We start from the raw sequence: 25,597 nt of genomic DNA on the forward strand, positions 1-25,597 counted from the left end.
ATTAGCTACTAGGCATGTTTCCTCAAATTCATTGATGCCACCAGCTCTTTCATCAATCTACCGCGCGTCAGGGAAATAAGGTTACATCTCACCTACTAGCCGACGCAAACGTGGACTATTCTAGCGAGGATAGAAAGCCGTGTGCATGTATGCTTACATATACATTGATCTGCCAGCCCAATATCGGGCAGGGTGTCCTTGGCTTATATTATAGCTACGAATACATGACATCTTCATTTCACTTCCCATTACCCAATTCTTTGACAAAACGCTTTTCAGCCTCCTTTGTCCCCTTCAGGACGTCAAGCCCTATGGCCGAGTAATGTCTCTATAGCCTTAAGTATTCCAGTAATATTATCCCGAGTAGGCAGAAATACGTCATCAGAGGTCCTTGAGTAGGACATCAGTGTCGGTGATGCTTCATTCGCGATGATAATGCAGTATCAAATGAAAGCGCGGGCCGTTGTTTGGGTCTGGAGTGATCAAGTTCAACAACTTGACAAGGGTCAGCCGACGGAAACGCGACGCGTTTCGTGTTTTAGGTTTTCTAATTTCATAAGTGCGGCACAAGAAACGCAGTGCGTTTCCATCGGAGAAATATGGGGCGAAAATGCTAGACGATGATTGGTCAAAAACAGGAAACGCAATGCGTTTCTGCTAGTAATACTTGAGTAGGGATAGCTAGCTCCCTCTGGAACCCCTCTAGAAGGGACCCCTAAGGCTCCTTATAGCCTTATCTTGTTGAACGGATCGCGTGCGCCTTGATGTCCTTAATTGCATGTGTATTGTGGAACTGTCTCCCCCGCCTTCCTTGGAGAGGGGTCTGCTTATTATGCGTTCCTGAATGGGTCTAGGGTCGCCGACAGCTGACTATTAGGTCACATGATACCCCGTGCGGCCATCCTACTGTTCAACAAGTATAATCTTAAGTTTACTGTAAGAAAAGTATAACTTATAACTTTAGTCTTCTTTAGGTTAAAGGATATGTGCAGGTATACATTGTGTCGTATCACCTATTAACCTCAGGTATGCTAAGCATTCTACGCAACTAGTTTAACATTGCAATTAAAACTATACGTCTGTCAACCACAATTACGCTCCACCGTGTTCAGTTAAGAGATATCCTTCAAGCTTCTACACTCGGTTCATAACGTTCTAGCTAAGAGAACCAGATTCTAGTGAGTCGACGTTCTTAGCCTCGGTATAACAACGTGGGAGTCGTTCCTCATCAGTAGAGTATGGACAATTGGCCTCTTCCCTCGCCATATCGTAAACCCATCTCTCATTAGGTTGTAGAGAGGCCTTGCCGTACTTTTGAGCTCCAAGTCCGGCCAACTTGGAAGCTAGGTAGAACCAACACAAGGCATTACTGACTGTGCCAACTTCGTCAGATACGCCCATCCTTGCGGCATGACTCATACTTTCGTATAAATCATCATTAGTGAACAAATTCATAAGGTGATGAGCAACAGCCCTCCAATCACCAGGCTCAACAAGGAATCCGTTGATTGAATCCTTTACCTGAAGAGGAATACCGCCTGCCTTCGTTGCGACGACTGGCTGACCAGCATGCAATGCTTCTGAGACCTTCACCTCGAAGCCCTCACTAGTCGAGAGTTGTAGGACAACGTGGGCTTTAGAAATCAGGGTGTTGAGTAACTGATCATTTGGATCTAGACGCATCACACTGATGTCCTCCATGAGTTCAGGGCAAAGCGACATTATTTGACTGAGCGTTTGATCGTAGACAATGCTAGAGTCAGGATCATCAATAGATTGGTTACCGCACAGGATAAGCTGAGGAGTATCCTTAATGTCGGCTACTTTGCATTGGCGGCGAAACTCGGCATACGAATCTATCACTGTTGGGATACCCTTTGAGGGATCGAACCGGGCGATTTGAATGATGTATTTGCGCGCCGGCCAGTGCAGTTCGGTCCTTTGATATAGTTAGCAGTCTTGTTTCTCAATGTGCCCGGAAGAGTTTTGTATGTACATACATTTTTTGAGCGTGGCAATTAGCATTGTAGATGTTCCCATAGTATCCAATATCCCAATTCTTTAAAGGCTTGTTTAAACCGTCAAGCTAGTTTGTGGTAGCTGGCATATAGGCTACTTTTGCTCTGGGGACTGTATGAGGAACAAATAAAGGAATTGGGTGACTGATATACATATCCGCCAGTTGTATGTTGCTCCACAAGAACTCCCAAATATCAGCCTGGGCCGAGCTGTCTTTGGCAACTAGGTCACTCCTGATTTGAATATGGGAGCGATACAGGACTGGCCGATCCGGAGTAAGCCTTTTGATCAGAGGAATTAAACCTGGCATTTGTGGGTCATCGATCTGTTGTGCAAAAGTCAATGTGAGCTCTACCAACAAACCGATTGCAAAGAGTTGATAGGGAAGAAATTGAACACTTAAACGTGAAACAAGAAGGACACTGACAATTATGACATGAGCGCCGCCTTCCTCCACTGGGCGTAGTGGGCCGGACTCCGAGAGCCAGTATCGATATGCATTTTCGGTAATCCACTGGATGACGGCCTCCTTTTCCTTAGCAGAGATGCGCTGGCTGGGAGGACTCACTCCCTGCAGGACATTGTGGATATTCTTGGTAATTCTGAGTGCACTAGGAAGCGGTTTAGGAACTATCGCAACCATTAGCAACGTTGACAAGACATGCAGTGAGCCATATCCCACGCTTTCAGGTAAAGCTTACCATACCAAGACATGTCAACCCCTATTCGACGAGCAAAGCGGATTAGTGCATGACGCATCAGGGCCACACCGCCACCTTGTGGACTAGAACTGAAAAATGCGATACGAGTCTTGTTGCAACGTAGTTTCTCTGCATAGGTCATCATAGTCTCCCAGGTGGGGGCGCCACATGTGTCTTTGTAGTTCTGAAGAGTTGTTAAAGTGGCCCGAAACCCAACATCAGTCTGGACAAAACCGCGAAAGCCAACTTGCAGAAGAGGAGCTTGAGAAGGCCCAAAGTACCTAAAGTGAGGTCAGTGGCCCATTTCCATCATCTTCGAGGTTGTCTACTCACATAACGCATTTTCGAACCATTGAATCAGCCTGTTCGTCAACACGTTTCACATTCCAGAAGTTCTTTTCGCCCTTCCTGTCCTCTTCATCCTCATCCTCATCCTCTCTCCCAGCAAGTACCGTAATCGGGACAATATCCAGATCTAGCCACAAGCGAGAGCATAGCGTTTTGCTTACACTCCTAAGCGTAGCTGGTAGACCGGCTCCGATGAACTTGGCAAAATTCTCGTGCTCATAATCCTCAACCTCTTTGAGGACGTAGTCTGCAATGACATCTCGACCAGTCGCTTGACTGTCGTTGAGGTCAAGGTGCTTGACGGAGAAGTCGGTGAGGTAGACACCATCGTTGATGGCTAAGGCAATGAGTGCAGTTTGGTCGTTTGAGAAAGCCGCTGATATACCAAGGTATAGCCTCTGACGCGCCGGTCGAGATTAGTATAGAGAATGACTGATCCAACAATGAGAAGTAGCTTACCGTGAGAGCCGGACTAAACTGACCTTCCTTCTCAGCAGCGCTACTTAATCGCCGTTTGCGATGTACCGAAGTAGTCGTGGAGAACTTTCGACCATGTGTGAAGGCCATGATGGATTGAATGAAGGGTCGAAGGCTCTTAGGTCGACTCGACTGTCCAGCATGAAACTTGGAGGGAGATTCATCGTTGAGATGAGAGGGCTCTTCAAAGAAAGGAGGGATTGGTAGGCAATTTTCTGTACCGGTCGAGGCCTTTTGAGCCAGAATACGACTAGGTTCAGCTGTTAACTGTCCGTACTGCGTTGCAGCATTAAGGGAAGCAGCTCGGTAGGGTTGAGCCTTGGGCTCTTCCCGTTGAAGAAGTTGATTTTGTCCCGACATTATCGAATTAGCTGTCCAGTATCACTTGGTTGAAAAATACTCGTACTCCCTATAACTTCTGCATAAAGGCTGTTTGTAAAGTGTTCTTTGAGATCTAATTGAGATGGATTAGAGATTGTGGGCTGTAAGGTGAACAAAATAATCGGGTATGAATTTAGATGGTAGAGGCACACGATAAGCACATAAAGTCAGCATGGGCATATGAACAAACAGAATCATATGATTGCCATTAATAATGTGGCTAGCTAGTATAGAGAATGGATGGTTAGATACAGTTAACCAGTGTCGTGGCTGCCCGAGAGCGCCATTCACATGGCAGTATTCAGTGGGGATGATCTGACGTCGTAAAGTTAAAAAATAAAAAAAAGCGCTTATCGGTATGGTGGTGACCGACATATCCACTCAACTGGTCTTGCTGTGTTTCTAGCACGTCATGCTACCAAGACTGATATCCCAATTTGTAACATGGCAGAGTGAAGGAAACCTCATTATCGGAGATAAAAACCGGGGCCATGGTATTCCGGCGAAAACTTGACCAGAGATAATTTGCAGGTGCCTCTGTACCATATACCGTACGCCCGAGAATTCATCACACAATGAAAGGAGGTGACATATGATACTGGCAACATGGTGTGGACTCACTGGGCATAATGCAGCTTACATTACTCGAAAGTGATTCATAGGTTTGAATTTGAGTTTAGCGGACGGTCATCATGGCGTAAACTGGCACGTGAGGCTTTCCTCTGCATACTTTGGATAACATGAGGGTCAGCTCATGGCATGCTTATGTCATTAATGTACTAATACTTAACTTAGAGTTTGGAGATTCTGAGGGGGACTCATTGCTGACAGCTCCTGTTGATGTGCTAGAACGATTCTACGGAGACTGACAAGAGCTTCGAGGACAGCCACCTAATTTCATATTGCTGCGACTGTGTGGTTACTACCTAGTAAGAGCAGATGACATCAATTAGACAGAGCTGATAGTTCCTGCCTCTGGAAAACTTAGTGACCAATTTGAAGATTTTTGGATGTTGACTGAATCAACTTTAGCGTCAAGCCGGTGATGGACGGTTGCAGAGAAAAGTAGTCCCCATGCATCTTGATATGCGCATCGGGTGTTGTTCAACATTTCAAGGTTGAAAATAACTTGCATCTAAGCAGCTGAAGAATTGAATACTTGAATACAACTTAAGTGATTTACTTGACAATCAGTTCCCCAGCAGATGCTTTCCTTGTTCGGTGAAAAGGACGGAAGCAAAATGAAGCTAAAAAAATACAAACTTTTCAGCCAATTTCGATCTCATACCCGCAGCAACGACATACCACCTCCCATCACATGCCTTTCCCATGCTTATGATGGGCACCAGTGACAGTCTTCACCTCAACGATGGTATTCTGACCCGTCTCCGCTATTGCATGGGCAACCACCTCTTCCCCAAATGGCCACTCGCCGGCCATTTTCTCCGGTGTATCATAATCTGCATAATCAAGAGGATCAAGTAACTTACGGGCTGCTGCATAAGCATCGGCCCGGTGAATAAATGTCCCCTCAATCTGAGTCTCCTGCACACAGCCCGTCCGGTCCTTGTTGTAGTCAATCGTTGTCTGCATGACATAATGCAACGACGATATCCCTTTCGGCATGAATATGCCGCCATTCAAATCCATCGGTAGCTTCTCATCATTGGGAGTAGCTTGTATCGAGACCAAGAAGACTTGACCAGCAGGCGCCTTGGCGTAGACGAGAACGCCGTCGCCATGACCCCATTCTCCGGTGCTGCTTGAGTGGACAGCATATTCAACAAAGTCCTCGGGTTCGTAGCGCATCGTATCCAAGACTCTGAAGGTGGAATTTTTGGCGGCTTCGAGGGTAGCATGAGTGCCGAGGACGTAGGTGGATCGTTTAGCTCCGGAAGGATCGACATGGTAATCGATGACCGTCAGAATAATGTGGTACAGTAGCTCTGGACTGTTCGACATGACGAAGAACATGTAACCTCGGCTGTTGGTCTGTGTAAGGATATTTAAATGAGGTGTTTGTATATGGGATGTAGTTTTATGAGGAAAAAGATTGTACAGTTTCTGATGTCCAAGGTGGGTGATATATGTCCCTTACCATACATGCCTTTTATGTCCCATGAACCTAATCTTATGCACATCTTTTTTGTATCACTGCCTGATTACATAGTGAAACCCTGGCTAGCTGGTGTTCATCCAGGAAGAAAAGGGTGGGGTTTCTCGCACATGCCAACCATTAAACTAAGTCCTGGACACGAGACGCACTTAGGGCGGGGGATTCGAGACTTCGGTCTTTTTGACTCATATTCAAGGATGATGTGGCGAAATGGCGAGGCAGTGGCACAGACCATGTTCATCAGATCATAGGGCGAGAGCACAACACCACGCTATAAACCCGAGCTAAGAATGCAAGGTCAGGTTATACAGGACCTACCATGTTTGAAATCATATCAAGCACATAAGTCTTGTTGGCCGCCTATGCACCTTTGCTTGAAAGGCGCAGACCCTTTGATTCGCCCTGCACGTAGAAGCCATGCCTGTAATAAGTAATACTACTCCCGCCTCTTCGAACCCTGATAACCAGGATTCAAACCATACACTACCGGGATGGCTCCTAGTCACGATGATGCCGCTGTTGGTTGTGGTGGTTTTGTTTCTCATATGCGTTCCCAGGTATGACGTTTTTAATGATTAAAAACTGATACTTTTTAGTCGGCTAATAGCAGTACAGATTATACCAGTTGATGAGATATGGCAGGACTTCAGGCACAGAAAGGTCTAGCAGTTCGCCGGGATTTGCATCGACTGAACCTACCAGCACTGAAGCCAGAGACTTGCTTCATCTAGATGTTATTGCTCCCCCAAAAACAAGTGAAGAGATGAGGCGGGAGCTTACAGACGGAGCGCACGTCTGTTGGGCGATGCTGAGTTCGGACACAATATGGTATGTCCTCCTGACTCCTTAGTTATTGTAAGAAGCACTTGGCTGATCACTCACCTCCCTGTTTAGTGCCATCTGTTTAGAGGATATTCAGGATACTGATATGGTTCGTCACCTGGCGTGTGAGCATACTTTCCACTCAAATTGTATTGCTACGTGGTACCTTGCCAAGCATGATACATGCCCCATATGCGCATTTCATTTCGTATCGCCCAAGCCAGTGCTGCAGAGGCCAAGCCAAGCGCATATATCAGATCCTCGGATAGATAATAGTCCTATATTAGGGCATGCGTAGGCTTGTATTATACACATTCATTGTCCATGCTGCGACTACAGCATCCATGCATAGACGGTGCGGCTATCCTCTAGATCCCTACCTTTCTCTATAGTCATCTTCCCTGTATTCTGTCCCATGAGCTGTGGAAAACCTCCCGGCCGTACCGAGCCCACATCCGCCCCAACTTTTAAGAGGTACATAAAGGGAACCTTGTAATGCGTCATTGGTTGATGCTGCTTATATCCCCAGAGAAATTCTTTCGGATTAATCAATGACTTCCCAATCGGCATCTATAGAGATATTGGAGGAGGCTCTCAACGCGTATGATGATAACAGCTTTATCAATAAAGATAATAGCCTTCAAGGGCATGAGGGTGATAGCACCCGGAGACCGGCTTTTCTGCCTGCCGAAGACCGAGGCTTCGATTTTCAACCCTTCCAAGTGCCGCGACGAGGACTTGTTGATAAGCAGCTGCCCGAGAACCCGCTGCTCCTTTTCTAACACTTCATACCTATTTCTGTAGTCAATAGCTGGGTCAAATATCCAAATGACTGGGTTAATAGCCTACTCTAGAGTGGCGTTATTGATAGCCAAGAACACGAAATAACAGAAAAGTCACGCCTCCGCGCCGGGAAGCTAACTACGGCTGTAGAGATATATATCTAGCTTGTGATCCTTATTTATATAGGAATCCACGGGGAAATATTAGTCGAAGACTATTGGAAGTCTTCTTAGCTAGAGGATGAACGGCCTGAACACTCCATAATTAAGTTCATGACTTATGACCGATTCTAACTCCTTCATGTTGGAAGAATTGATGGTTCCCCCTCAACTTCAGGATTAAACGTTCAAGATTAAAGTTAGAGTTTGATGTCCTGAATCTCAAATTGTAGGACTGTCATCTAGGACTCTGTAACTCAAGTCGTAGAAAGAATCAGTGGAAGATATAAGGCCTCAAAGGTCGTTTGACTACAAGGAAGAAATAATAATAACAGTAACAATCAATTGTTAACTCCACTAAGCATCCCTGCCTATTTAACAACAGTGAATGGACCTGTTGGGGTCCCGCCCGCCCACGGGAGGACGGCTAAAACGCCGTCTTCGCCTGTCAATGCAATCTATACAGCTGCGGCTACGGAAGGAGCCCAGATTGCCTATCCTGACTCCTCCCCTGATCCTACCTCGACTGCTGTATAGCAACTAGTCTCCATTTTTAAAGCAGCTACAAAGCTTATATACGACTATGTAGAGGAGTATAATGCCAAGTTAAAGGTGTTTTAGGCCTTCTGCGCTAAATTTAAAGAGGCAGTGAAACAATTTACTACTGGGCCTGAACAGGAATTTGCCCAAAAGTTTGCCGATAGCTTCCTGGACTCCTGGAATCAGGCGCTTACCGACGCCAAATCTGCTCCGGCGACTACCTACAGCATCGTCACGGCCTTGCCTCCGGCTGTAAACAACGCTCTTGCCCACCAACCTCGACAGCAATAACAGCCCCCCTCATTGCCAGGGACAACCGGCTGCAGGCGCCCCACCCCGAGAGGATCTCCGCGTCTTTATCCGGCTAGATGCCGAATCCCCGGCCAGGACCCATAAGGACTATGCAATTCGAACCCATGTATCCCGGAAACTCGGAGTAGATCCACGCAAGGTCCCGCAGGTTCTCCAAGTCAGGTCCGGATGGGCCGTCCTTACCGCCGACATAACCACTCGCGACCTCCTCGTGCAGAGACAGACTGAATGGGCAGCTGACTTAGGGGCCGCCGCCGTAGAGACTAGACAGGAATGGTTTACCTACCTAGTCTCAGATTACCCCTGCAAGCTGACCGACCTCTATGGCAACGAAGCGGATAGCGACGTAGCCGTGGACGAAGAAATAGAAATCCAGACAGGGCAGAAACCCGTCAGCATACGGCCTGCGCGGCACCAACCTGACAACCGCTTAACGAAGACCTTAAGTCAACCCACCCAACAACGAACGGGGCTAGAAAAGTAAGAACAGGAAGAGCAGTAGGGCTTTCTTTTGCGTAGAATGGACGAAAAGCGGGGAATACGTGAATAGCTTAGCGTAGCCACAGGCCCTATGAGGTCCGTTCTCCCGGGCGTAATAAATACTACTACTACTACTACTACTACCACCCAACAACGCACAGACACTTCTCCATGCGACGCGGAGCAGACACCTCAACACCGTCGGAGCCGACCTTAACAGCAGCGGACAATCTTTACAATCTTTACAATCTTTACAATCTTCTTAATAATATTTTAGCGGAGCGTAGGAGCCGGCGCGGCCGTGAGCGTCTTTGATGCAAAATGGACGCGACTGGTGACGTGATCCTGGTGCGAGGTGGAGGCTCTGTCGCAGCGACGCGTCAGACCTCGAGAACCATGAAGCGGACCGCGAACCTGCAGGAACGGCTACAGGAAAAGTCGCAGGCGGTCGGGGAAAGGGCTGATGCAGTTGTAGCACCACTTCACGGCGGAGCCAGGGGTGAGACCGAGCTGGCCGACAAGGCTGGAAAATCGCAGATGTTGGAAGACGCGTGGGGCAACAACGTGTCGCTGATGCGGACTATGCTCCGAGCCATGCTTCACGAGACGTCGACTCAGCTAATGGACGAGCAGAAGAAGATGCTCGAGAGACTCTGGGACGCGTTGATGGGCAATCAGCGGATGACAACGCAGATGATGGGTGAGCAGCTAGAGATGGTTCGACAGCTTCAGCAGGAAGTTCAGGCGGTCAAGACGCAGGCGGCCGAGGAGTCGAGGAAGGTAGATGAGCTCAGGCGCCTGCATGAGCAGTCTACCAGGCAGCTGAGGGTGATGCGAGAGCAAACGAGCGAACAGATTAGAACAACGCGTGAGCAAACAACCGAGCAATTGAAGATCATTCGGGAACAAATAGCGCGGAACTTTGAGCAGATGCGATTGCAAGTCATGAAAGAAGTAGGGATAGCACAAGGTCAAGCGGCAGAAGAGATAAGGCAAGCGAAGGAGGAACTGAAGCAGGCAAGAGACGAGATGCAGCAGGCGAAAGAGGAGATCAGCCAAATGAAAGAACAGCTGAATACGATAGCCGGCAGCATTTCGAGCGGTGCTCAGACGAGCCCGCAGCCATCGTATGCGGACGTAGCCCGTACCCCACCCACAAGCCAGCCAAGTAACGTCCGCACTCTTTCGTCCATGCGCACTACCCCATCCTCATTCACGGACACCTTGTTCTGTACTATTGACACATCACGGGTCAGCGAGGAGGACAGAGGCAAGGCGCAAGTAGGAGAAGTGCGTCAAGCTATCGAAGAAAAGGTGCGGGCGAGGGAAGGCGGCCAACCGAACTGGCGATGCGCAGCCGTGGTGAAGGATGTAAGGAACGAAGATCGCATCAAGGTAGTGTGCCGAGACGAGGCGGAGCTGCAGCTTGTCAGGGAGGCGGCAGAGAGGACGATGGTGAAGGGCGTGAGGGTTCTCAGAGACCAGCTATACCCGGTCAAGGTCGACGGTGCAAACAGGACGGCGGTTCTAGATTCATCTGGCAATATTCTGCCTGGTGCAGCCGAAGCTCTAGGAAAAGAGAATGTAGTGACGATAGCCAAGATGCACTGGCTCAGCAATAAGGAGAACGGGAAGATGTACGGCTCGATGGTGATCTATGTCACCAAGGCGAGTGATGCGCGACGACTTCTTGACGAGAGATACTTCCACCTCGCCGGAGAGTCGGCCAGCACTAATGTCTTTGAGCGACGCCAAGGCCCCGACCAATGCTACAACTGCTGGGAGACTGGCCATAAAGCCTTTGCCTGCAGTAAAACACAACGATGCGGCAAGTGTGCGGAGACGGGACATCGCCATCGAGACTGCCAAGCGGTCGAACCAAAGTGTGTTCCATGCGGAGGACCACACGAGTCGTTCAGTCAAAACTGTCGGGTGCGACAACTACACATCACTGATGGGCACTAACCTGCGAATCTTGCAGCTCAACGTGCACAAGAAGGATGTGGTGCAGCTGAGCATGATGAACGACAGAGACTTGCAGGACTATGCGGTGCTGGCAGTCGCTGAGCCGTACGCCTTGAATATGGAAGGATCGGTGGTGACGACACCAAACAGTCACAGGAACTGGATCAAGTATATACCTACAAAGAGACAGGACATGCAGTGGCCGATACGCAGCATGCTCTGGATACGGAGCGACCTAGAGGCGGAACAAGTGCCGATACCGTCGGCTGACCTCACGGGGGCGATACTTCGGTGGCCCGACCGGGAGGTCTTGGTGGTATCGGTATACGTGGCAGGGAAAGATGAGGAGGCCCTACGTACTGCCATGAGGCAACTACATGCGACCATCGGGAGCTTCCGTAACAGCACGGGAAAGAGGACGGACGTTATCCTAGCCGGCGACTTTAACCGGCACGATCAGCTCTGGGGAGGCGACGATGTGACGGGTAGGAGACAAGGTGAGGCGGGGCCGATCATCGACCTCATGGATGAGCATGGTCTACTCAGTCTTCTCCCACGAGGAACGAAGACGTGGGAAGGACCAGGTGGCGAGAGCACGATCGACCTGACGCTCGCGTCAGCCGAGCTGGCAGACGAGATGGTACACTGCGGCATCTATTCGACCGAGCATGGATCAGATCACAGGGCTATCCAGGCAGAGTTTGATCTCGCGATGCCAGAGAGAACAGCGGAACCAAGGTTGTTGTTTAAAAATGCACCGTGGAACGCAATCAGGGAAAGGGTGAAGGAAAAGCTCTCACCACTTCCGTGGGATGGTGATGTCCAGACACAGACAGACAGGTTGATGGATGTGGTCCTCGATGCGATCCACGATCTAGTCCCACGTGCGAAGCCATCACCGTACGCAAAGAGATGGTGGACAACAGATCTCACCAAGCTTCGTAGGACGTACACGTTCTGGAGGAACCTGGCAAGGGCCCGGCGTCGGGCCGGTCAACGGATTGACAGCCTGGAAGATCGAGCCAAAGAAACGGGTAAAGAGTACCATGATGCTATCAAAAGACAGAAGAAGATGCACTGGGACGACTTTCTCGCCGATGGGACCAACATCTGGCAAGCCGCCAAGTACCTCAAACCCGGACATCATGCGAACGGTGATAAGGTGCCTCCGCTGAAGAGAACTGATGGAACAACGACGCAGGACAAAGTCGAACAGGCGGAGGAACTGCTCAACGTCTTCTTCCCGCCGCTGCCAACAGACATAGAAGAAGAAGGCCCGCGACCACGGCGCAGAGAAGTGGCCATGCCGAACCTCACGATGGAGGAGGTTGAGGAGAAGGTGATGGAAGCCAAGGCGTGGAAGGCGCCCGGTCAAGACGGACTGCCAGCCATGGTATGGAAGCAGCTGTGGCCGGTGGTGAAGGAACGGGTCTTGCATCTGTTTCGGACATCACTGGACACAGGGCGATTGCCTAGCCAGTGGAGGACGGCCAAAATCATCCCACTCAAGAAACCGAACAAAGGCGACTATAAGATAGCCAAGGCATGGAGACCGATCTCGCTTCTATCGACGCTGGGCAAGATCCTGGAAACAGTAGTGGCGGACCGTATATCGCACGCCGCCGAGACGTACGGACTCTTACCCACCAATCACTTTGGTGCGAGAAAGAGGCGATCGGCAGAGCAGGCTCTACTGCTCTTCCAGGAACAGGTCTACAAAGCATGGCGCAATCGCAAAGTGGTCAGTCTGGTCAGCTTTGACGTTAAAGGAGCTTACAACGGCGTGTTCAATGGCAGGTTGCTGCAGAGACTCGAGGCGCGTGGTATACCCAAGGGGCTGATCAGGTGGATCGATGCCTTCTGCTCATACCGCACGGCTACCATCACGGTGAATGGCTACACATCAGCGCTACGGGAACTGCCACAAGCTGGCCTCCCGCAAGGGTCACCACTATCGCCGATACTGTTCCTGTTCTTCAATGCAGACTTAGTGCAGAGCAGGATAGACTCGAACGGAGGCTCGATTGCGTTTGTCGACGACTACTCAGCCTGGGTCACAGGTCCGACGGCCGAAGACAACAGAGAGGGCATTCAGGCCATCATCGACCGTGCACTGGACTGGGAAAGACGCAGCGGAGCGACATTTGAGTGCGACAAGACGACCATCGTGCACTTTACCCGCGTCATCGACCGTACCAGCCGCATACCGTTCACGATCAAGGGAGATGTGATCAAGCCGAAGCGGAAGGCCAAGATCCTGGGCGTCATCATGGATGCAGGACTAAGATTCAAGAAACACATGGCTGAAGCGGCCACCAGAGGTCTCACGGCGGCCATGTGCCTGAGAAGACTGAGGATGCTATCTCCACGCACGGCCAGGCAGCTGTTTACGGCGACCGTCGCTCCGGCGATGGACTACGCTTCGGTCGTGTGGTCGCATGCACGAAACGAAAGAGCACTGAGCTGGTTCAACAGGGCTCAGAAGATAGGAGCACGAGCCATCACGGGCGCTTTCCGGACAGTCGCGACAGCAGTGATGGAGGCAGAAGCCAACATACAGACGGTATGCGAGCGACATGCTCAAGCAGGCATGCGGATGTACATCAACATCAAGACGGTGCCAAAGACGCACCCGCTAGCAGCCCTCAAGGTGTCGGCGAGTCGAAGATACATGTCACCGTTGAAGAAGCTGGCGCTTGCGTATGAAGGCAGCGGAACGGAGCGGATGGAAACGATTGAGACCTATGCGGTACCACCGTGGTACAACCGGGTGCCGCTTGTACGAGAGGCCGATCGTGAAGCGGCGAAAATAGCTGCAAAGAACGTCAACGACATTGTCATCGCGACCAGTGCTTCCGACAGGGGAGGTCTAGTGGGCATGGGCGGCATCGTGACCCAAAGATCGCCTGGTCAAACAGACAGGATAGTGGCCAGGTACTCGGCCACGCTCGGGTCACGAGACGATCAGAACCCGTACACCGCCGAGCTGGAGGCGATAGCGATGGCATTGCGATGCATGCCGGATGGTCTACAATGTCGAGAGCTTACGGTGCTGTCAAGTAGCCAGTCGTCACTCAAGGCGATTGCCCGACCGCAACAGCAATCAGGCCAGACCTCCATCCGTCAGATCTACGAGCACATCGAGCGACTGAGAAAGGGAAACAATAGAGTCAAGATGATCTGGGTACCATCCAGAGACGATGACCTCAGCATGAGTCGTGAAGCAAAGAGACAAGCCAAGAAGGCTACCAGAGCGGGATGCACGCCGCAATCGCTACCGTACCAGGCCCGCTCCACGCGGCTCAGGCTGGCAGTGTCGCAGCTGCATCAGCAACGGAAACTACCCAACAATGTAGGCAACTACTCCAAACGGATAGATCGGGCCCTACCAGGCAAACATACGCAAGCACTATACGACATTTGCAAGAGACGAGAAGCCGGAGTGCTCTCGCAGCTCCGCACGGGAATGGCGAAGATCAACAGCTACCTCAACAAGATCGGGGCCGCAGAGTCGGACATGTGTGAATGTGGATGTGGACCAGAGACAATGGAGCATTTTCTGTTCCGATGCACAAGATGGGAAGCAGAGCGTGATGCCATGCGTCGAGTAGGACAAAACATGATGGGCAACCTTTCCTTCTTTCTAGGTGGAAAGTCGGCGTCAGACGGAGCAAAGTGGAGACCTAACCTGGAGGCGGTGCGAGCGACAGTCAAATTTGCGATGGCGACAGGAAGATTGAGCCAGGAAGGAGTTTGAGAAGGAGAAAACAAATGACTACTAATATTAACATCACAGCTGATTACTAACAACAAACAGCCTCAAGTTGACAGACCATGCTTCAGCTGCTGAAGATAGGATGCTGAACACTTGGAGATGGTATTGGTTGGCCTTCAAGCAGGTCTGTCAAGCAGTGTCAAGCAAACGGGGCTAGAAAAGTAAGAACAGGAAGAGCAGTAGGGCTTTCTTTTGCGTAGAATGGACGAAAAGCGGGGAATACGTGAATAGCTTAGCGTAGCCACAGGCCCTATGAGGTCCGTTCTCCTGGGCGTAATAAATACTACTACTACTACCCAACAACGCGCCACCCCCACAACGCGCCACCACAAAACACGCTCTTGTCGAGTTACAACTTCTCCTTCTTTTTGATATATCTTGTGAACCACTTGACCTATAGTAACAAGTCCCATATTTTCTGAATCCTTTCCTTTCAAGCTTTTTGACAGATGAGCCTTCCTGTACAATTGACCACTGATCGGGCTATAGATGACGTATAGCGCGGCACTTCCATTCGCGAGGCGTCCAAACGACACTTGGTTGATCGAACCTATCTAATGCGTCGGATCAATGGAATTCCAACCAAAGAAGAGGTGGATGAGAAGAAGCAGGTGCTTTCTAGACATCAAGAAACTCATTTAGCCAACTGGGATATAGCCCAGGGCCGATTAGGCTATGCTCCTCCCATGATTCGTTTCAGATTCTACACTCAACACATCCTGAAACACAATGGGTCAACTCATACGCTTGGAAAGAACTGGCACTCCAGCTTTTTTTAAACGTCATCCAGCCCTCAAATGCCTTAAGAGTAAACTGATCGACTATAAGCGCGTGGATGGCGCAAATACGACAAGTATTAACCTTTTTTTCGATCGATTCGATACTCCAGAGGTCCAACATATCCCACTTCGCCACACCCACAATGCAGACGAGATTGGCCTTATGGAAGGAGTTGGAGATAATGGAATGGTCGTTGGGGAATCATATCGCAAGTTTGTTTTGGTGAAAGATCATCAGAAGCGTACTTGGACGTCAATTCTCGAGTGTGTAAGTGGTGATGGTCGTGTTTTGGATCCTCTCATCATATTTGCCGGCAAATATGTTCAACAACAATGGTTTCCAGACAAAGACAATGAAGTATACGCTACCTGGAAGTTTGAAACTTCTCCTAATGGCTGGACCAACAATAATATTGTACTGGAGTAGCTTTGGTCGGTGTTCATTCCTCAGACAAAGCCGCAAGATTCTGATCAGTGGCGTCTCTTGATATTGGATGGTCATGGAAGCCATACGACGGAAGAATTCATGTTAGAGTGTTATATCCACAAGATTTGGCTCCTCTTTTTACCAGCTCATTCATCTCATGTCCTTCAGCCATTGGATTTGGGCGTCTTCTCTGCGTTGAAAAGGGCGTATAGGCGTGTCTTCACAATTTCGGCACTACTCCATTACAACCCCAATCCTGGCAAACAAGAGTTTCTTCACGCGTACCAACTGGTAGAAAAGAGAGGCTAATATCAGTCAATATTCTAGCTGGCTGGCAGGCCAGTGGAATCTTTCCGCGGAACCGATCCAAGCCACTGAACTCAAGATTCGTGCGAAGAGGTGATCCAGACGCAACATATGCACCTACATCAGCATTTCCAACGCCACCTGCACCAGATTTTGCTCAAAAAATGAGTGCGGTAGATGTTCAGATGCCGAAAAGTTCCCGAGACCTTGTCAAACTCAAGCGGTCACTTATGGCTGTTGATCCAGCATTTGGTCAGTCTGCAGCGCGTTTGTTGTTTCGGAAGGTTGGAAAGGCACTTGACGATAAATATCGTCAAATTGACAGCTGCAGAAGTTCAAACTGACCATCTGACTAATACTTTAGAAAAAGCAAGACCTCGTAAACGACGTAGAGTTATTCCTGATCCGAACAAGGACTTCGTTGAGTTACATGAGGTCCAGACAGAGAAGGCAAGGTTGGCTGCAGAGGGTGGTGGAGAAAGCGATAATCATTCGGACCTGGAAGGTTCAACATTGAGCGATTCGGGGTCAGAAAAATCTAGCGAAGCAGAGGATTGTATTGAGGTGAGAAATCCTGACTCTGAAAGCACGTAGATTAGTACCGGGTTGGCAATTCTTGCATTTACTAGGACGGTAGGAAGAATGAGATGCGATTTTTGGAGTGGCGCATTGTGGGGGTGGTGTGTTGTTGGGTGAGTTGACTTATACTCTTGATGCCCTTCCCTGCTACTAAATCCATATCTGGCTGGACGTCATGTTGGCCTCGTAGGCAGATATTGACTCTATATGTGTCTAAAACGTGGTAATGGTACATAACAGAAGCCACATTAGACCGCCGCACATGTCTGGGCATGATATCGCCCTGAGAACCCCCTTGGCCGCGGGCAACGAACGCCCGCCAGCCCTTATAGATAACAGGATTGGATTGCAGGGAATCACGCGACATAGGCTATGTCCAGAGGGTATGATTATGTCAATTTTGGCAAATGTTGTCGGCATCTATGTTGAATGGAACATAGTTCAAGTGAAAGTCTCCTACATCTTCAGCGCTGCTTTCTAGGAAAGCATCCATATCAAAATCGTGAAGATCACTATTAAATGTAGGGAAACTCGCAAAGTCCTACGGCCATTTTAGCTAATTACTTCATCACGCCCTCAGAACAGGGAACAAGTTACACTTACCTTAGAAATTTCCATACCAAATGTCGCGCTCTGAACCAACTCAACAGGTGGGTTAACCGCCATAGAAGCAGGCGAAAGCGGTAGAGCTACTGATGGCTGTGCGGTGGGCACGACCTGCGCAAGACTAATATTTTGGGCATCCTTCCTTATGCCGACAGGGTTGATATGGGGCACTGGCTTCGGAGTAGTTTTCGTAGGGCGTGTCGTTATAGAGCCGACATTCAATCTCGGAATCTTGCAAGTCACCATCTACGAGACGTTAGCAATGCGTAAGCAAGCCAATCGCATGGAAGAAGCTAATTACCTCGTCTTTGACGTTCATGGTCCTCTTCTTGGGAGTCGTCCTCTTAGGAGAGAGGCCTTTCTTGCGAGCGACTTTGCTAAGCTGTGGAGTTGGCAAGGTAGACTTGCTCGTCTGTGACGGTGAAGAAATGGTGCTTCTTGGCTTGGCGCTGTCGTTTGCATCAGCTGGCTTGACTGAAGGGGGGCGAGACAGTTCTTGCTGTGTACCCTGGACCCCAGGGTGAGAAGTCCAAGGAATCAGGGTTTCACTTGAATCGTTCTGCCACTGCACCGACCAATTGTGACCTGTTTTCCCTTCCTGCTGGAATACTGTCTCTTTCGTCGCCACTGATTGCCCAGTCGTTTGGCCATTGGACTGTTGAAGGGTACGTGAATTAGAGGCTCGCGTCCAATCATTTATTCGCACCATACCCACATTGCCGCCTAGGCCTTCTATTTTTGCTTTAGGGAGATCAATGACTATACTGCAGGTAAGCTATTGGGCAAAGAAATTGAAGAAGTCAAGATAACGGCGAGATCCGAAAAAGTAGATGGGAAAACACACTAATGTCGTTCATTGGTTGAGTGCCAAGCTTCACCTGTTTGGTAGTATCGGGCAATGCGTCTGGTCTTGATGCTTGTAGAGCGGGCCGTTGACAGGGCTTTGGACTTGGTATAGGCCCCTGACTGCCCTTACCAACAGGTATTCTGTCATTTCGAGACAGACTGCTTCTGCCTTGTCGCGCTGTGAGCTCATTCTTGTTTTGCTGCTCCATCGACGTCAATTGCATTTGGAATTTTTGCAACGCTTGATTACTTCTATCCCCAGTTTGGAAACCTAAGATCCTGGGCGTTATGATACCTACACCCATTTCGTTAGAATTATCGAAGGCGTTGCGGGAGGCACTGTCACAAGTATGCAGCAGTAGTAAGGGATTGTGGGTCTGCGGCCAGCTAACATTCCACCTTGGCCAGTTTTGTTGCTATGTATCATGTTAGCTATGTTAAAAGGGAAAGTGTGTTCTAAAAGCGGTACCTGTATATGACAGGCATATTGACACGCTTCAATCCTTCCATCCTCATTTTTTTGAGCGTTGAACATGGCCCAGAAGAGGCAAAACCATTCATAGAGAAAACAGCTGTCCGCGGATAGATTGGGAACGTTGGGAGCTGGAAGAAGATTTGAGTGTATGGAGTCCAAGCCGGTGTCAGTGGTCTCATTACAGACGGCCTTCTTCAACCGTGAGCCCTTGCTGTTACGAGCACTGCCAGGGCTATGCCTCTGAACATTGACGTCGGAGTCGGCCTTGAGAATGGATTGAGCACATTGAAACATGCCATTGCGGAGGAAATACTCGTAGATGTATGTATTGAGTTGTGCCCGCTTGTTGTAATTCTCCTGAGGATGTCTCGAGGCATCATGAAGATGGTCGGTCATGGCCTTCATGTTGGCAATATTGATATTGTCCGTGGCCCGAGGCCTTAGAGAACGTCTTCCGGCAGGAGATTCACCAACTCACGAATGCACTGATCAGACAGTGGTAGGACAGACCAGTTCGAAACCGAGAGTCCCGAGCTCGAATAAAGAAGTGTGGGAATAGTAGTAGGTGCTAGCTGTGTATGTATAACTCTCTCGCAGTTCAAGGGGCGTTGATCTAAGAGCAGATTTGAGAGCAAACCAGATGCATGAATAAGAGCAGTGGTGCTCGAGAAGGGCAAGGGATAAACTTTCCGGATCACTTTACACCCGGCCAAATGATTGCATGTGAGTGCAACCGCCACACACATCAAGGTCAACAAGGGTATATGTCTGCCAAGAATCGCTTGTTTAACTGTTTGGGAATGTACAATCATGATCCGATGTCGACAGAATAGATGCATTCTGCATTTACTCCGTACCGCTTCAGAATATACCCCACTCAGAGAGATCGCATAACATCGGCCACCCACTAATGGGACACCCCTCCAAAATAGGCCCCTTTTGTCCCCACCCTTAACACTATTACCAATGATTTTATCAGATCATTCTACTGTCGCATAACGCCTGCTTGAACCCAAGCTAAACTAACATCAGAACATGTGATGCCTAGCTGTATTGTTTTAATTGGGGGTTTTATGGCTTTTTCTTTGATTTTGAATTTGGATTTTTTCTTTCTTCAAAAAAGGACAGTTCCTGAGTGTTACGCGCATTCATCTAGATAGCTAATGCTGTACGAGACAAGCTAGGTATTTGGCGACAACCGACCACGGTGGCTAAAAACTGTGTTAGAGCCAAAACCCAATGTAACCATAAGACGTAACAGTTGCCCACCTCCTAGATGATAATTAACAAACGATATGGGTCTCGACCTAAGTACAGAGGAAGTGGAATTAGTATGGCCTCGTTGGTGGCTACGGTGCCTTTGTTTTGATACCTGTGCAAGGCTATCGGGCATAAAACATGTCGATGATTTGTTAGCAACCAAATGCAGCTTCCCCTCACACCTTACCGTACATTAGATGAAAACTTAGATCCTATAGCTCAATGTAAATGGCTGGCAAGGCGTTGGGTGACATGATGGCTACGACATTTGATTTAAAAATCAACGTGACGTAAATATCAGTTCTTAGTGCGCAACGGCTGCCAATCAGCCACCTATCCATTCATTTGTTCATCAGATCATGCGGCTGGGACGACATTTCCTCGAGTAACTTCCCGTGGCATTCGCACGGGGTGGTAAGATGTCGATAGAAAAGTATCGTGTCATTTCTTAACAAACTTTTTGAATTTCAGTCCTCGTAGGTTTGCGATAGGTCGAGATGAGTAAATGCTGTTGCAACCTTTGATGCAGTTTCAATGATCTGACATAAATAATATACTGTAATGCTAGTGCTAGTGGATGGCGACCCTCCATCTCTACACCTCTTGTGATGTTATTGTAATCGGAAACAGCCAAGCGTCCGCTACTATCTTCACGGCCATCTCTAGAGGTAATTTATCAGTTTTAAAGGTGCTCTCTGCATTGGCATTCTAGTGTACTTATCTCTGTCATTTCATTATCTTAGCTATAAATGATGAATTTTCACCTGCACCAAAACCCTCTCTTATGCCAACCTCGGGCCCCATATCTCTCTATTGGTTCTCACATATGCGATCCTCTCCCCTCTCGGTCCTTGCATATACGGCGTCGAATCTTTATAGTCTATGCTATCTACTTACGCCATTAACGAGAATCCCTGGCTCGCAGGACAGTGGTAAACTATCAGAATCCAATATCCGGCGGGCTGTTTCGGAGGTGCCTTTGCACGTCACAGCCATATCGATTCCCTGCTTCTTAAGTGTCTGATTCTCTCGGCCTGCATGGACACGCAGTCCAGGGCCACCGAAAGTCACATGCGATAATCCCAGCCGTTAGTGATAGATCAGTGGTTCCATTTGACTCCGCGGGGTACAGCCGAGGGGACCCAGCCATGGTGGCCACTATCTCGTCGATCCCCCGCCTGCAATCCCCCACTCCAACTCGGGATTGGAACCTGGACGGGATATTGGCTATCTCTCATTACGATTCGACTTTCCCTCGCAACAATAACGGCCATATTTCAAAAATTCGCGAGAAGCATCCAAGAACCCTACAAGATATCATAGAAGTCACCAATCGTATCTTGCGACACAGAACATCGCCACTAAACCACAATTACGACAAGAATCAGTATGATGGATATCAAAATGTCCGTTCTAGCTTCAACAGAGGCCTTCTCAAGAACAGGGTTCGCGTGGACGAGAGAAAGTGGGAAGCAGAGTCTCCTCCTCTCCGCCCGGCAGCTAATCCCCATGCCGACGTTTTCGGATATGGTGACAGCCCGCCAAGAGAGCTGAGAACATATACTGGAGATCAGGAGGTGATCAGGACGCACGATCACAACGTCTACAGAAAGTCGAATGAACAGATCCAACCAGCTTTGTGTCCGTGCAGTCATTATCGGTTCTCAGGCGCGCCCAAATTTTCCAAATCGGTCCACTTCGACTCAGACTTGGAGCATATTCGCTATTTTCGTCAAACGGACCGTCCCTTTGACGTGAGTGAGGATGCATTACTTGTTACTGACTGTGATGAAACCGATCTGTTCCCACCGTCATACGATGAGTGCCTCAAAAAAAGGGCATTGTCCTATGAATGGGAGTTATTTACCCCAAACTTCCCTCATTATACTACCTCGCGTAAAACCATGCCCATCAGACTTGAGAGGGTATTTCTTTCCAATGCTCAAATGGCTATACTAGGTTCCGTCATAGTGGCCAACTTGGCTTTCGAAAAGTCAGTCGTCTGCCGTTTTACATTTGATTTCTGGAAAACTATTTCGGAAACTACAGCTAAATACGATCGTGGGACTAATCCTGGCGAATTATCCGGATGCGATCGATTTGTTTTCTCTATAATGCTGGCTGATACCGTTGGCATTGAGGCACAGCCTTTATTCGTTTGTATACGCTATGCTGTTAACGGACAGGAATACTGGGACAACAATTCCGGTACCAACTTTCAAGTCGACGTTAGAAAGAGATATCTCTGCTCGGGTAATAAAGGGAAGCTATAATCGGCTTTTGCATGGGCAGTTCCATCGGCATTCCGAAGAGAGGGAAAAAAGGCTGGGGGAGATACTTACTATACCTAGAGCCACAGTCACGCGGAACATAACATAATCTCTAGCCACCACCTTCGGCATGCACATTAGCCTAACAGACGTAGATACGCTTCTGGCTCTAGTAGACATTAAGGGGCTCTTACGTGAGATCTGGACACCTCCTTCGGGGACTTTTACTAAGGGACGAGAGCACCTCATAAGCAAGTCATCATGATATGCGGGCGATTGCAATCCTGTACTTAAATTGTGTGGGTTGCCGCTCGCTGGATCTTGAACTCTTCATTTTCATCGACCACTCGCTGTCCAAATTAACAGTCGGAGACGTTCACACGCGAAATGAGAAGTTACTTGGTCAATCAACATTCTGCATTGGTCTCAAGGAACTCCCGTGGCAGCTTCCGGGAACCATCGGGGAGGTGGACCGTTAAGGCTGGGAGTACACGACACTCTGAACGCGCCATGTTCTCGACTGCCAATCTCTGGCCCCCATGGCCTACGGTAGTGAATCTCCCGTTTCAATTCGACTCGCAGTGCGACACGGATACCATACGTTAAGGTGACGTTGTCTCGCATTAGCATCGGCCGATCATCACCCAACGCTTCGGCGGCCAACACAAATCTACGACTTCCGTGACGAGAAATAGACATGGTGAAGCATTAAATACAAACGGTTTCACATGATGCCGAGAAATGTTTTATACAGCTAAGAACGCACCATCCCAGGCTTCTAAATATCATCGCATGCTATCGGATTCGAAGGAAGGACCACTGTTGGCGACTTCCTAAAAATGACTGATTGAAAACTCACTCCACCCTCCGGGGCGGTTATCGAATATGGTTTGCAGGAGACCCGTCATAGCGGCACATGATTGAAGGTTATGGTGAGACGACAGTAACCGAATTGGGGGGATGTCGCTGCTAACGCATCCGATGATCCCGATCCTAGCAAAGATGCAGCTCTACTCTCTGCTAACCTCTACCGATTTTAAGTTTCATACTTCGAATGCCCGAAGTAATGGAGGCTGCCACCAAAAGGTGTTTCTGAGGCGCTTGTGCAAACGCACTCCCCCGCTACGACCCTTTCAGTCGGTTTGCAACGCACGGATTTTGCGCCAAGCCGCTCATTCTTCATTATTTTCAACACGGATTCGCCAGCTTAAACCACGAAACCCGCTACCCTCCTGCCGGGAACAGTTCTCCATGGAAAGACTGATGATCCTGGGGTTCATTCGTGGAGACAGACTCCTTATCAGTACCAGTATCAGATGAGGCCCCTACTCGACCTCTGCGATTAATACTGTTTCTTTCTCCCGAATCGCATGTTGTATATGGATGACATTCATGCCCCCGCTCCTTAATAAAACACTGTGGAGTTAAAGCTAGCTAAAGGAAAGACGATTGCTATGCTCCCGTCCACTGCTATCAAGTACTGGGAAGACACTCCGGAACCATGAGGGACGACTAGCAAGCACGCTCGAAGTCCAATAATATTTTCATTCTCGTTATGACATATTCTTCGGCCTGCTAGGCAGCCCCGAATATTATTTGTTGGTGAAGAAGGGGATAACAACAGCCTCGATGATATACTGCTAAGCCGCAGCACAGGCTGGCTGTCACACCCCGCTGAAGGTGCCATTATCTCTCTGATAATTGAATTTACGATTGAAACACGTCTCAAGCTCTGGGTGTCCCTCGCATACTCAGCAATCAAGTTGCAGCCGTCGAGGTCTGCTTTCATTTTCCTTCTTCCTCAGCCGCATTCTCTCGGTCATTAACTACTCGCTCAACGGCAGTTTTAATATCTTCAGCACCATCAAGCATATCCAGCCACGATGTCTGCACCGCCTTATGCTCAAGCAGCATCACAATGACTTCAGCTACGGATGCCCGGCTAACATTGCCCCTCGATGTTGTAGTTTTTCCAAGCTCAATTGGTCCTGCAGGTTCGTCCGACAGTATGCCCAGGCGAAGACTTATCCCTGAGAAGTCGGCTCGACTGGATGCCTCCTGAAGAAGGATCTCATCTGCTGCTAGTTTGGCTTGATAATAGCTCAAGAGACCGCCACCCTGCATCTCTTGCGCGTATCTCCAGGCGTCCTCATCCCACCAGCTGGGTCGCTCTCGACGACAATTAATGTACGAGATGAGAAGTAATTGTTTAATGGTCGGTGTTTGGGCTGTAGCCTTAATGAAGTTGATGGCGGCATCTCGATCGATAGCAAAAGTCTGGCGAGGTTATCAGTAGTCATTTCCGATTGATTTGGCACATTTCTTACTCGGTCAGGTCTTGCCTCTCCCCCTGCTCCAGCGCACCAAACAACGGTATCTGGTTTGACTTCATCGAGGATCGATCTTGCCTGGGAAGTATCGTGGACATGTTCCAAATTACGGACCAGCACGTTCAAATTTCCCTGGTTAGCAGTGGCCAGGCTGTTGATCTGGGAGACTTGGTCCTGACTTCGAATAAGGCTAGTGACGCTCCACGACTTCTTTAGCAGTTGCTGCGTAAGGATCTGAGCAATCCTTCCGTGGCCGCCAATTATCAGAATGTGTCGACTCATTGTAGCAGTTATCAACCTCTCCGTGAGCGTCCCAGTGCGATTGCTTGAGAGTGGTTAATCGCTAGCATAGGTAAGGCTCTAATAAGGCAAATCTAATGGTCTCAGTAGTATAAAGTAGACCGCGTAAAGAATTTATACATCAAGTCTTTGCGCCAGCCAGGAAGGCACCAGAATAGCTGACAATTGATTGTGGGAACGATGCTAACGTGACAACGCGATATTGGGTAGTGATGTAATAATGACAGCTTTACTTCGTCAGTGTACAGGAATGATTCATAGCATGTAGGGCGTAGCGACATATTATTCTCAGATGCTCATTTGTCAGCCGTGACCAATGAAGAGCCTGTCTTACAGAGTTTACTGACTACCATGCTGTCAGCCATCATCACGGGTGCCACCTGTCAGTGTACCACGTGTTAAAGCAATGTACGTAGCCCAGGTATCCACTGCTTTTAACAACTTTGGATGACAGGTATTCTCGCTTGAGAAGTTATGGAAGGCCTGTGTAGCAGTAGCAGGTCCGAAGAATGGAGCACTATTATACCAAGGGCTTCATATAA

General features: G+C 48.9%; 10 protein-coding genes across 10 annotated transcripts; 6 read left to right on the forward strand and 4 right to left on the reverse strand.

Annotated features, from left to right (window-relative positions):
* Positions 1–985: 985 nt before the first annotated feature.
* B0J16DRAFT_376711 (uncharacterized protein) lies at positions 986–4,052 on the reverse strand. The gene is made up of 7 exons (XM_046130784.1): positions 3,528–4,052; positions 3,054–3,466; positions 2,721–3,001; positions 2,447–2,649; positions 2,117–2,344; positions 2,001–2,086; positions 986–1,939 (listed from the first exon to the last, which is right to left on the reverse strand). The coding sequence occupies exons 1-7, from the start codon at positions 3,903–3,905 to the stop codon at positions 1,156–1,158; spliced, it is 2,373 nt and encodes a 790-aa protein (XP_045977433.1). The 5' UTR covers positions 3,906–4,052; the 3' UTR covers positions 986–1,155.
* A 1,072-nt stretch (positions 4,053–5,124) lies between these two features.
* B0J16DRAFT_351638 (uncharacterized protein) lies at positions 5,125–6,102 on the reverse strand. The gene has a single exon (XM_046129209.1). It carries the CDS (start codon positions 5,898–5,900, stop codon positions 5,241–5,243), a length of 660 nt encoding a protein of 219 aa, XP_045977434.1. The 5' UTR covers positions 5,901–6,102; the 3' UTR covers positions 5,125–5,240.
* Positions 6,103–6,374: 272 nt separating this feature from the next.
* Positions 6,375–7,518, forward strand: B0J16DRAFT_351639 (uncharacterized protein). Its single transcript, XM_046129210.1, has 3 exons — positions 6,375–6,599; positions 6,658–6,870; positions 6,937–7,518. Exons 1-3 carry the CDS (start codon positions 6,460–6,462, stop codon positions 7,160–7,162), a joined length of 579 nt encoding a protein of 192 aa, XP_045977435.1. The 5' UTR covers positions 6,375–6,459; the 3' UTR covers positions 7,163–7,518.
* On the forward strand, positions 7,416–9,141 carry B0J16DRAFT_359151 (uncharacterized protein; the record flags this gene model as incomplete). The annotated part of the gene is made up of 5 exons (XM_046129631.1): positions 7,416–7,518; positions 8,191–8,336; positions 8,376–8,417; positions 8,451–8,597; positions 8,656–9,141. The coding sequence occupies 5 exons, from the start codon at positions 7,416–7,418 to the stop codon at positions 9,139–9,141; spliced, it is 924 nt and encodes a 307-aa protein (XP_045977436.1).
* A 533-nt stretch (positions 9,142–9,674) lies between these two features.
* B0J16DRAFT_276987 (uncharacterized protein) lies at positions 9,675–10,010 on the forward strand (the record flags this gene model as incomplete). Its single annotated transcript, XM_046123782.1, has 1 exon — positions 9,675–10,010. A coding segment is annotated over one exon (336 nt), but the record flags the coding sequence as incomplete, so codon positions are not given.
* Positions 10,011–15,380: 5,370 nt separating this feature from the next.
* Positions 15,381–15,638, forward strand: B0J16DRAFT_249104 (uncharacterized protein; the record flags this gene model as incomplete). Its single annotated transcript, XM_046123085.1, has 1 exon — positions 15,381–15,638. A coding segment is annotated over one exon (258 nt), but the record flags the coding sequence as incomplete, so codon positions are not given.
* A 915-nt stretch (positions 15,639–16,553) lies between these two features.
* On the forward strand, positions 16,554–17,054 carry B0J16DRAFT_365635 (uncharacterized protein; the record flags this gene model as incomplete). The annotated part of the gene is made up of 2 exons (XM_046130035.1): positions 16,554–16,641; positions 16,754–17,054. The coding sequence occupies 2 exons, from the start codon at positions 16,554–16,556 to the stop codon at positions 16,981–16,983; spliced, it is 318 nt and encodes a 105-aa protein (XP_045977439.1). The 3' UTR covers positions 16,984–17,054.
* A 490-nt stretch (positions 17,055–17,544) lies between these two features.
* On the reverse strand, positions 17,545–19,300 carry B0J16DRAFT_406929 (uncharacterized protein; the record flags this gene model as incomplete). The annotated part of the gene is made up of 5 exons (XM_046132990.1): positions 17,545–17,820; positions 17,876–18,172; positions 18,290–18,333; positions 18,419–18,836; positions 18,890–19,300. 5 exons carry the CDS (start codon positions 19,298–19,300, stop codon positions 17,545–17,547), a joined length of 1,446 nt encoding a protein of 481 aa, XP_045977440.1.
* Positions 19,301–21,146: 1,846 nt separating this feature from the next.
* B0J16DRAFT_406933 (putative phosphatase regulatory subunit-domain-containing protein) lies at positions 21,147–22,762 on the forward strand. The gene has a single exon (XM_046132991.1). It carries the CDS (start codon positions 21,304–21,306, stop codon positions 22,426–22,428), a length of 1,125 nt encoding a protein of 374 aa, XP_045977441.1. The 5' UTR covers positions 21,147–21,303; the 3' UTR covers positions 22,429–22,762.
* Positions 22,763–24,210: 1,448 nt separating this feature from the next.
* Positions 24,211–25,037, reverse strand: B0J16DRAFT_276994 (uncharacterized protein; the record flags this gene model as incomplete). Its single annotated transcript, XM_046123783.1, has 2 exons — positions 24,211–24,702; positions 24,753–25,037. The coding sequence occupies 2 exons, from the start codon at positions 25,035–25,037 to the stop codon at positions 24,211–24,213; spliced, it is 777 nt and encodes a 258-aa protein (XP_045977442.1).
* Positions 25,038–25,597: the final 560 nt, after the last annotated feature.

The sequence above is a fragment of the Fusarium flagelliforme genome (assembly GCF_020744385.1).
Source record: "Fusarium flagelliforme strain FIESC 12 MPI-CAGE-AA-0113 chromosome Unknown B0J16scaffold_9, whole genome shotgun sequence".
NCBI classification, from domain to species: domain Eukaryota; kingdom Fungi; phylum Ascomycota; class Sordariomycetes; order Hypocreales; family Nectriaceae; genus Fusarium; species Fusarium flagelliforme.

What these genes read in the sequence shown, in the direction of transcription:
- B0J16DRAFT_376711 (XM_046130784.1), bottom strand. Translation starts at nt 3,905, where the DNA reads ATGTCGGGACAAAATCAACTTCTTCAACGGGAAGAGCCCAAGGCTCAA. An exon ending in ATGGTTCGAAAATGCGTTAT is followed by an intron (nt 3,002 to 3,053) that starts GTGAGTAGACAA and finishes ACCTCACTTTAG; the next exon opens with GTACTTTGGGCCTTCTCAAG. An exon ending in ATACAGTCCCCAGAGCAAAA is followed by an intron (nt 2,087 to 2,116) that starts GTAGCCTATATG and finishes ACCACAAACTAG; the next exon opens with CTTGACGGTTTAAACAAGCC.
- B0J16DRAFT_351638 (XM_046129209.1), bottom strand. Translation starts at nt 5,900, where the DNA reads ATGTTCTTCGTCATGTCGAACAGTCCAGAGCTACTGTACCACATTATT.
- B0J16DRAFT_351639 (XM_046129210.1), top strand. Translation starts at nt 6,460, where the DNA reads ATGCCTGTAATAAGTAATACTACTCCCGCCTCTTCGAACCCTGATAAC. An exon ending in TTTCTCATATGCGTTCCCAG is followed by an intron (nt 6,600 to 6,657) that starts GTATGACGTTTT and finishes ATAGCAGTACAG; the next exon opens with ATTATACCAGTTGATGAGAT. An exon ending in CTGAGTTCGGACACAATATG is followed by an intron (nt 6,871 to 6,936) that starts GTATGTCCTCCT and finishes CTCCCTGTTTAG; the next exon opens with TGCCATCTGTTTAGAGGATA.
- B0J16DRAFT_406933 (XM_046132991.1), top strand. Translation starts at nt 21,304, where the DNA reads ATGGTGGCCACTATCTCGTCGATCCCCCGCCTGCAATCCCCCACTCCA.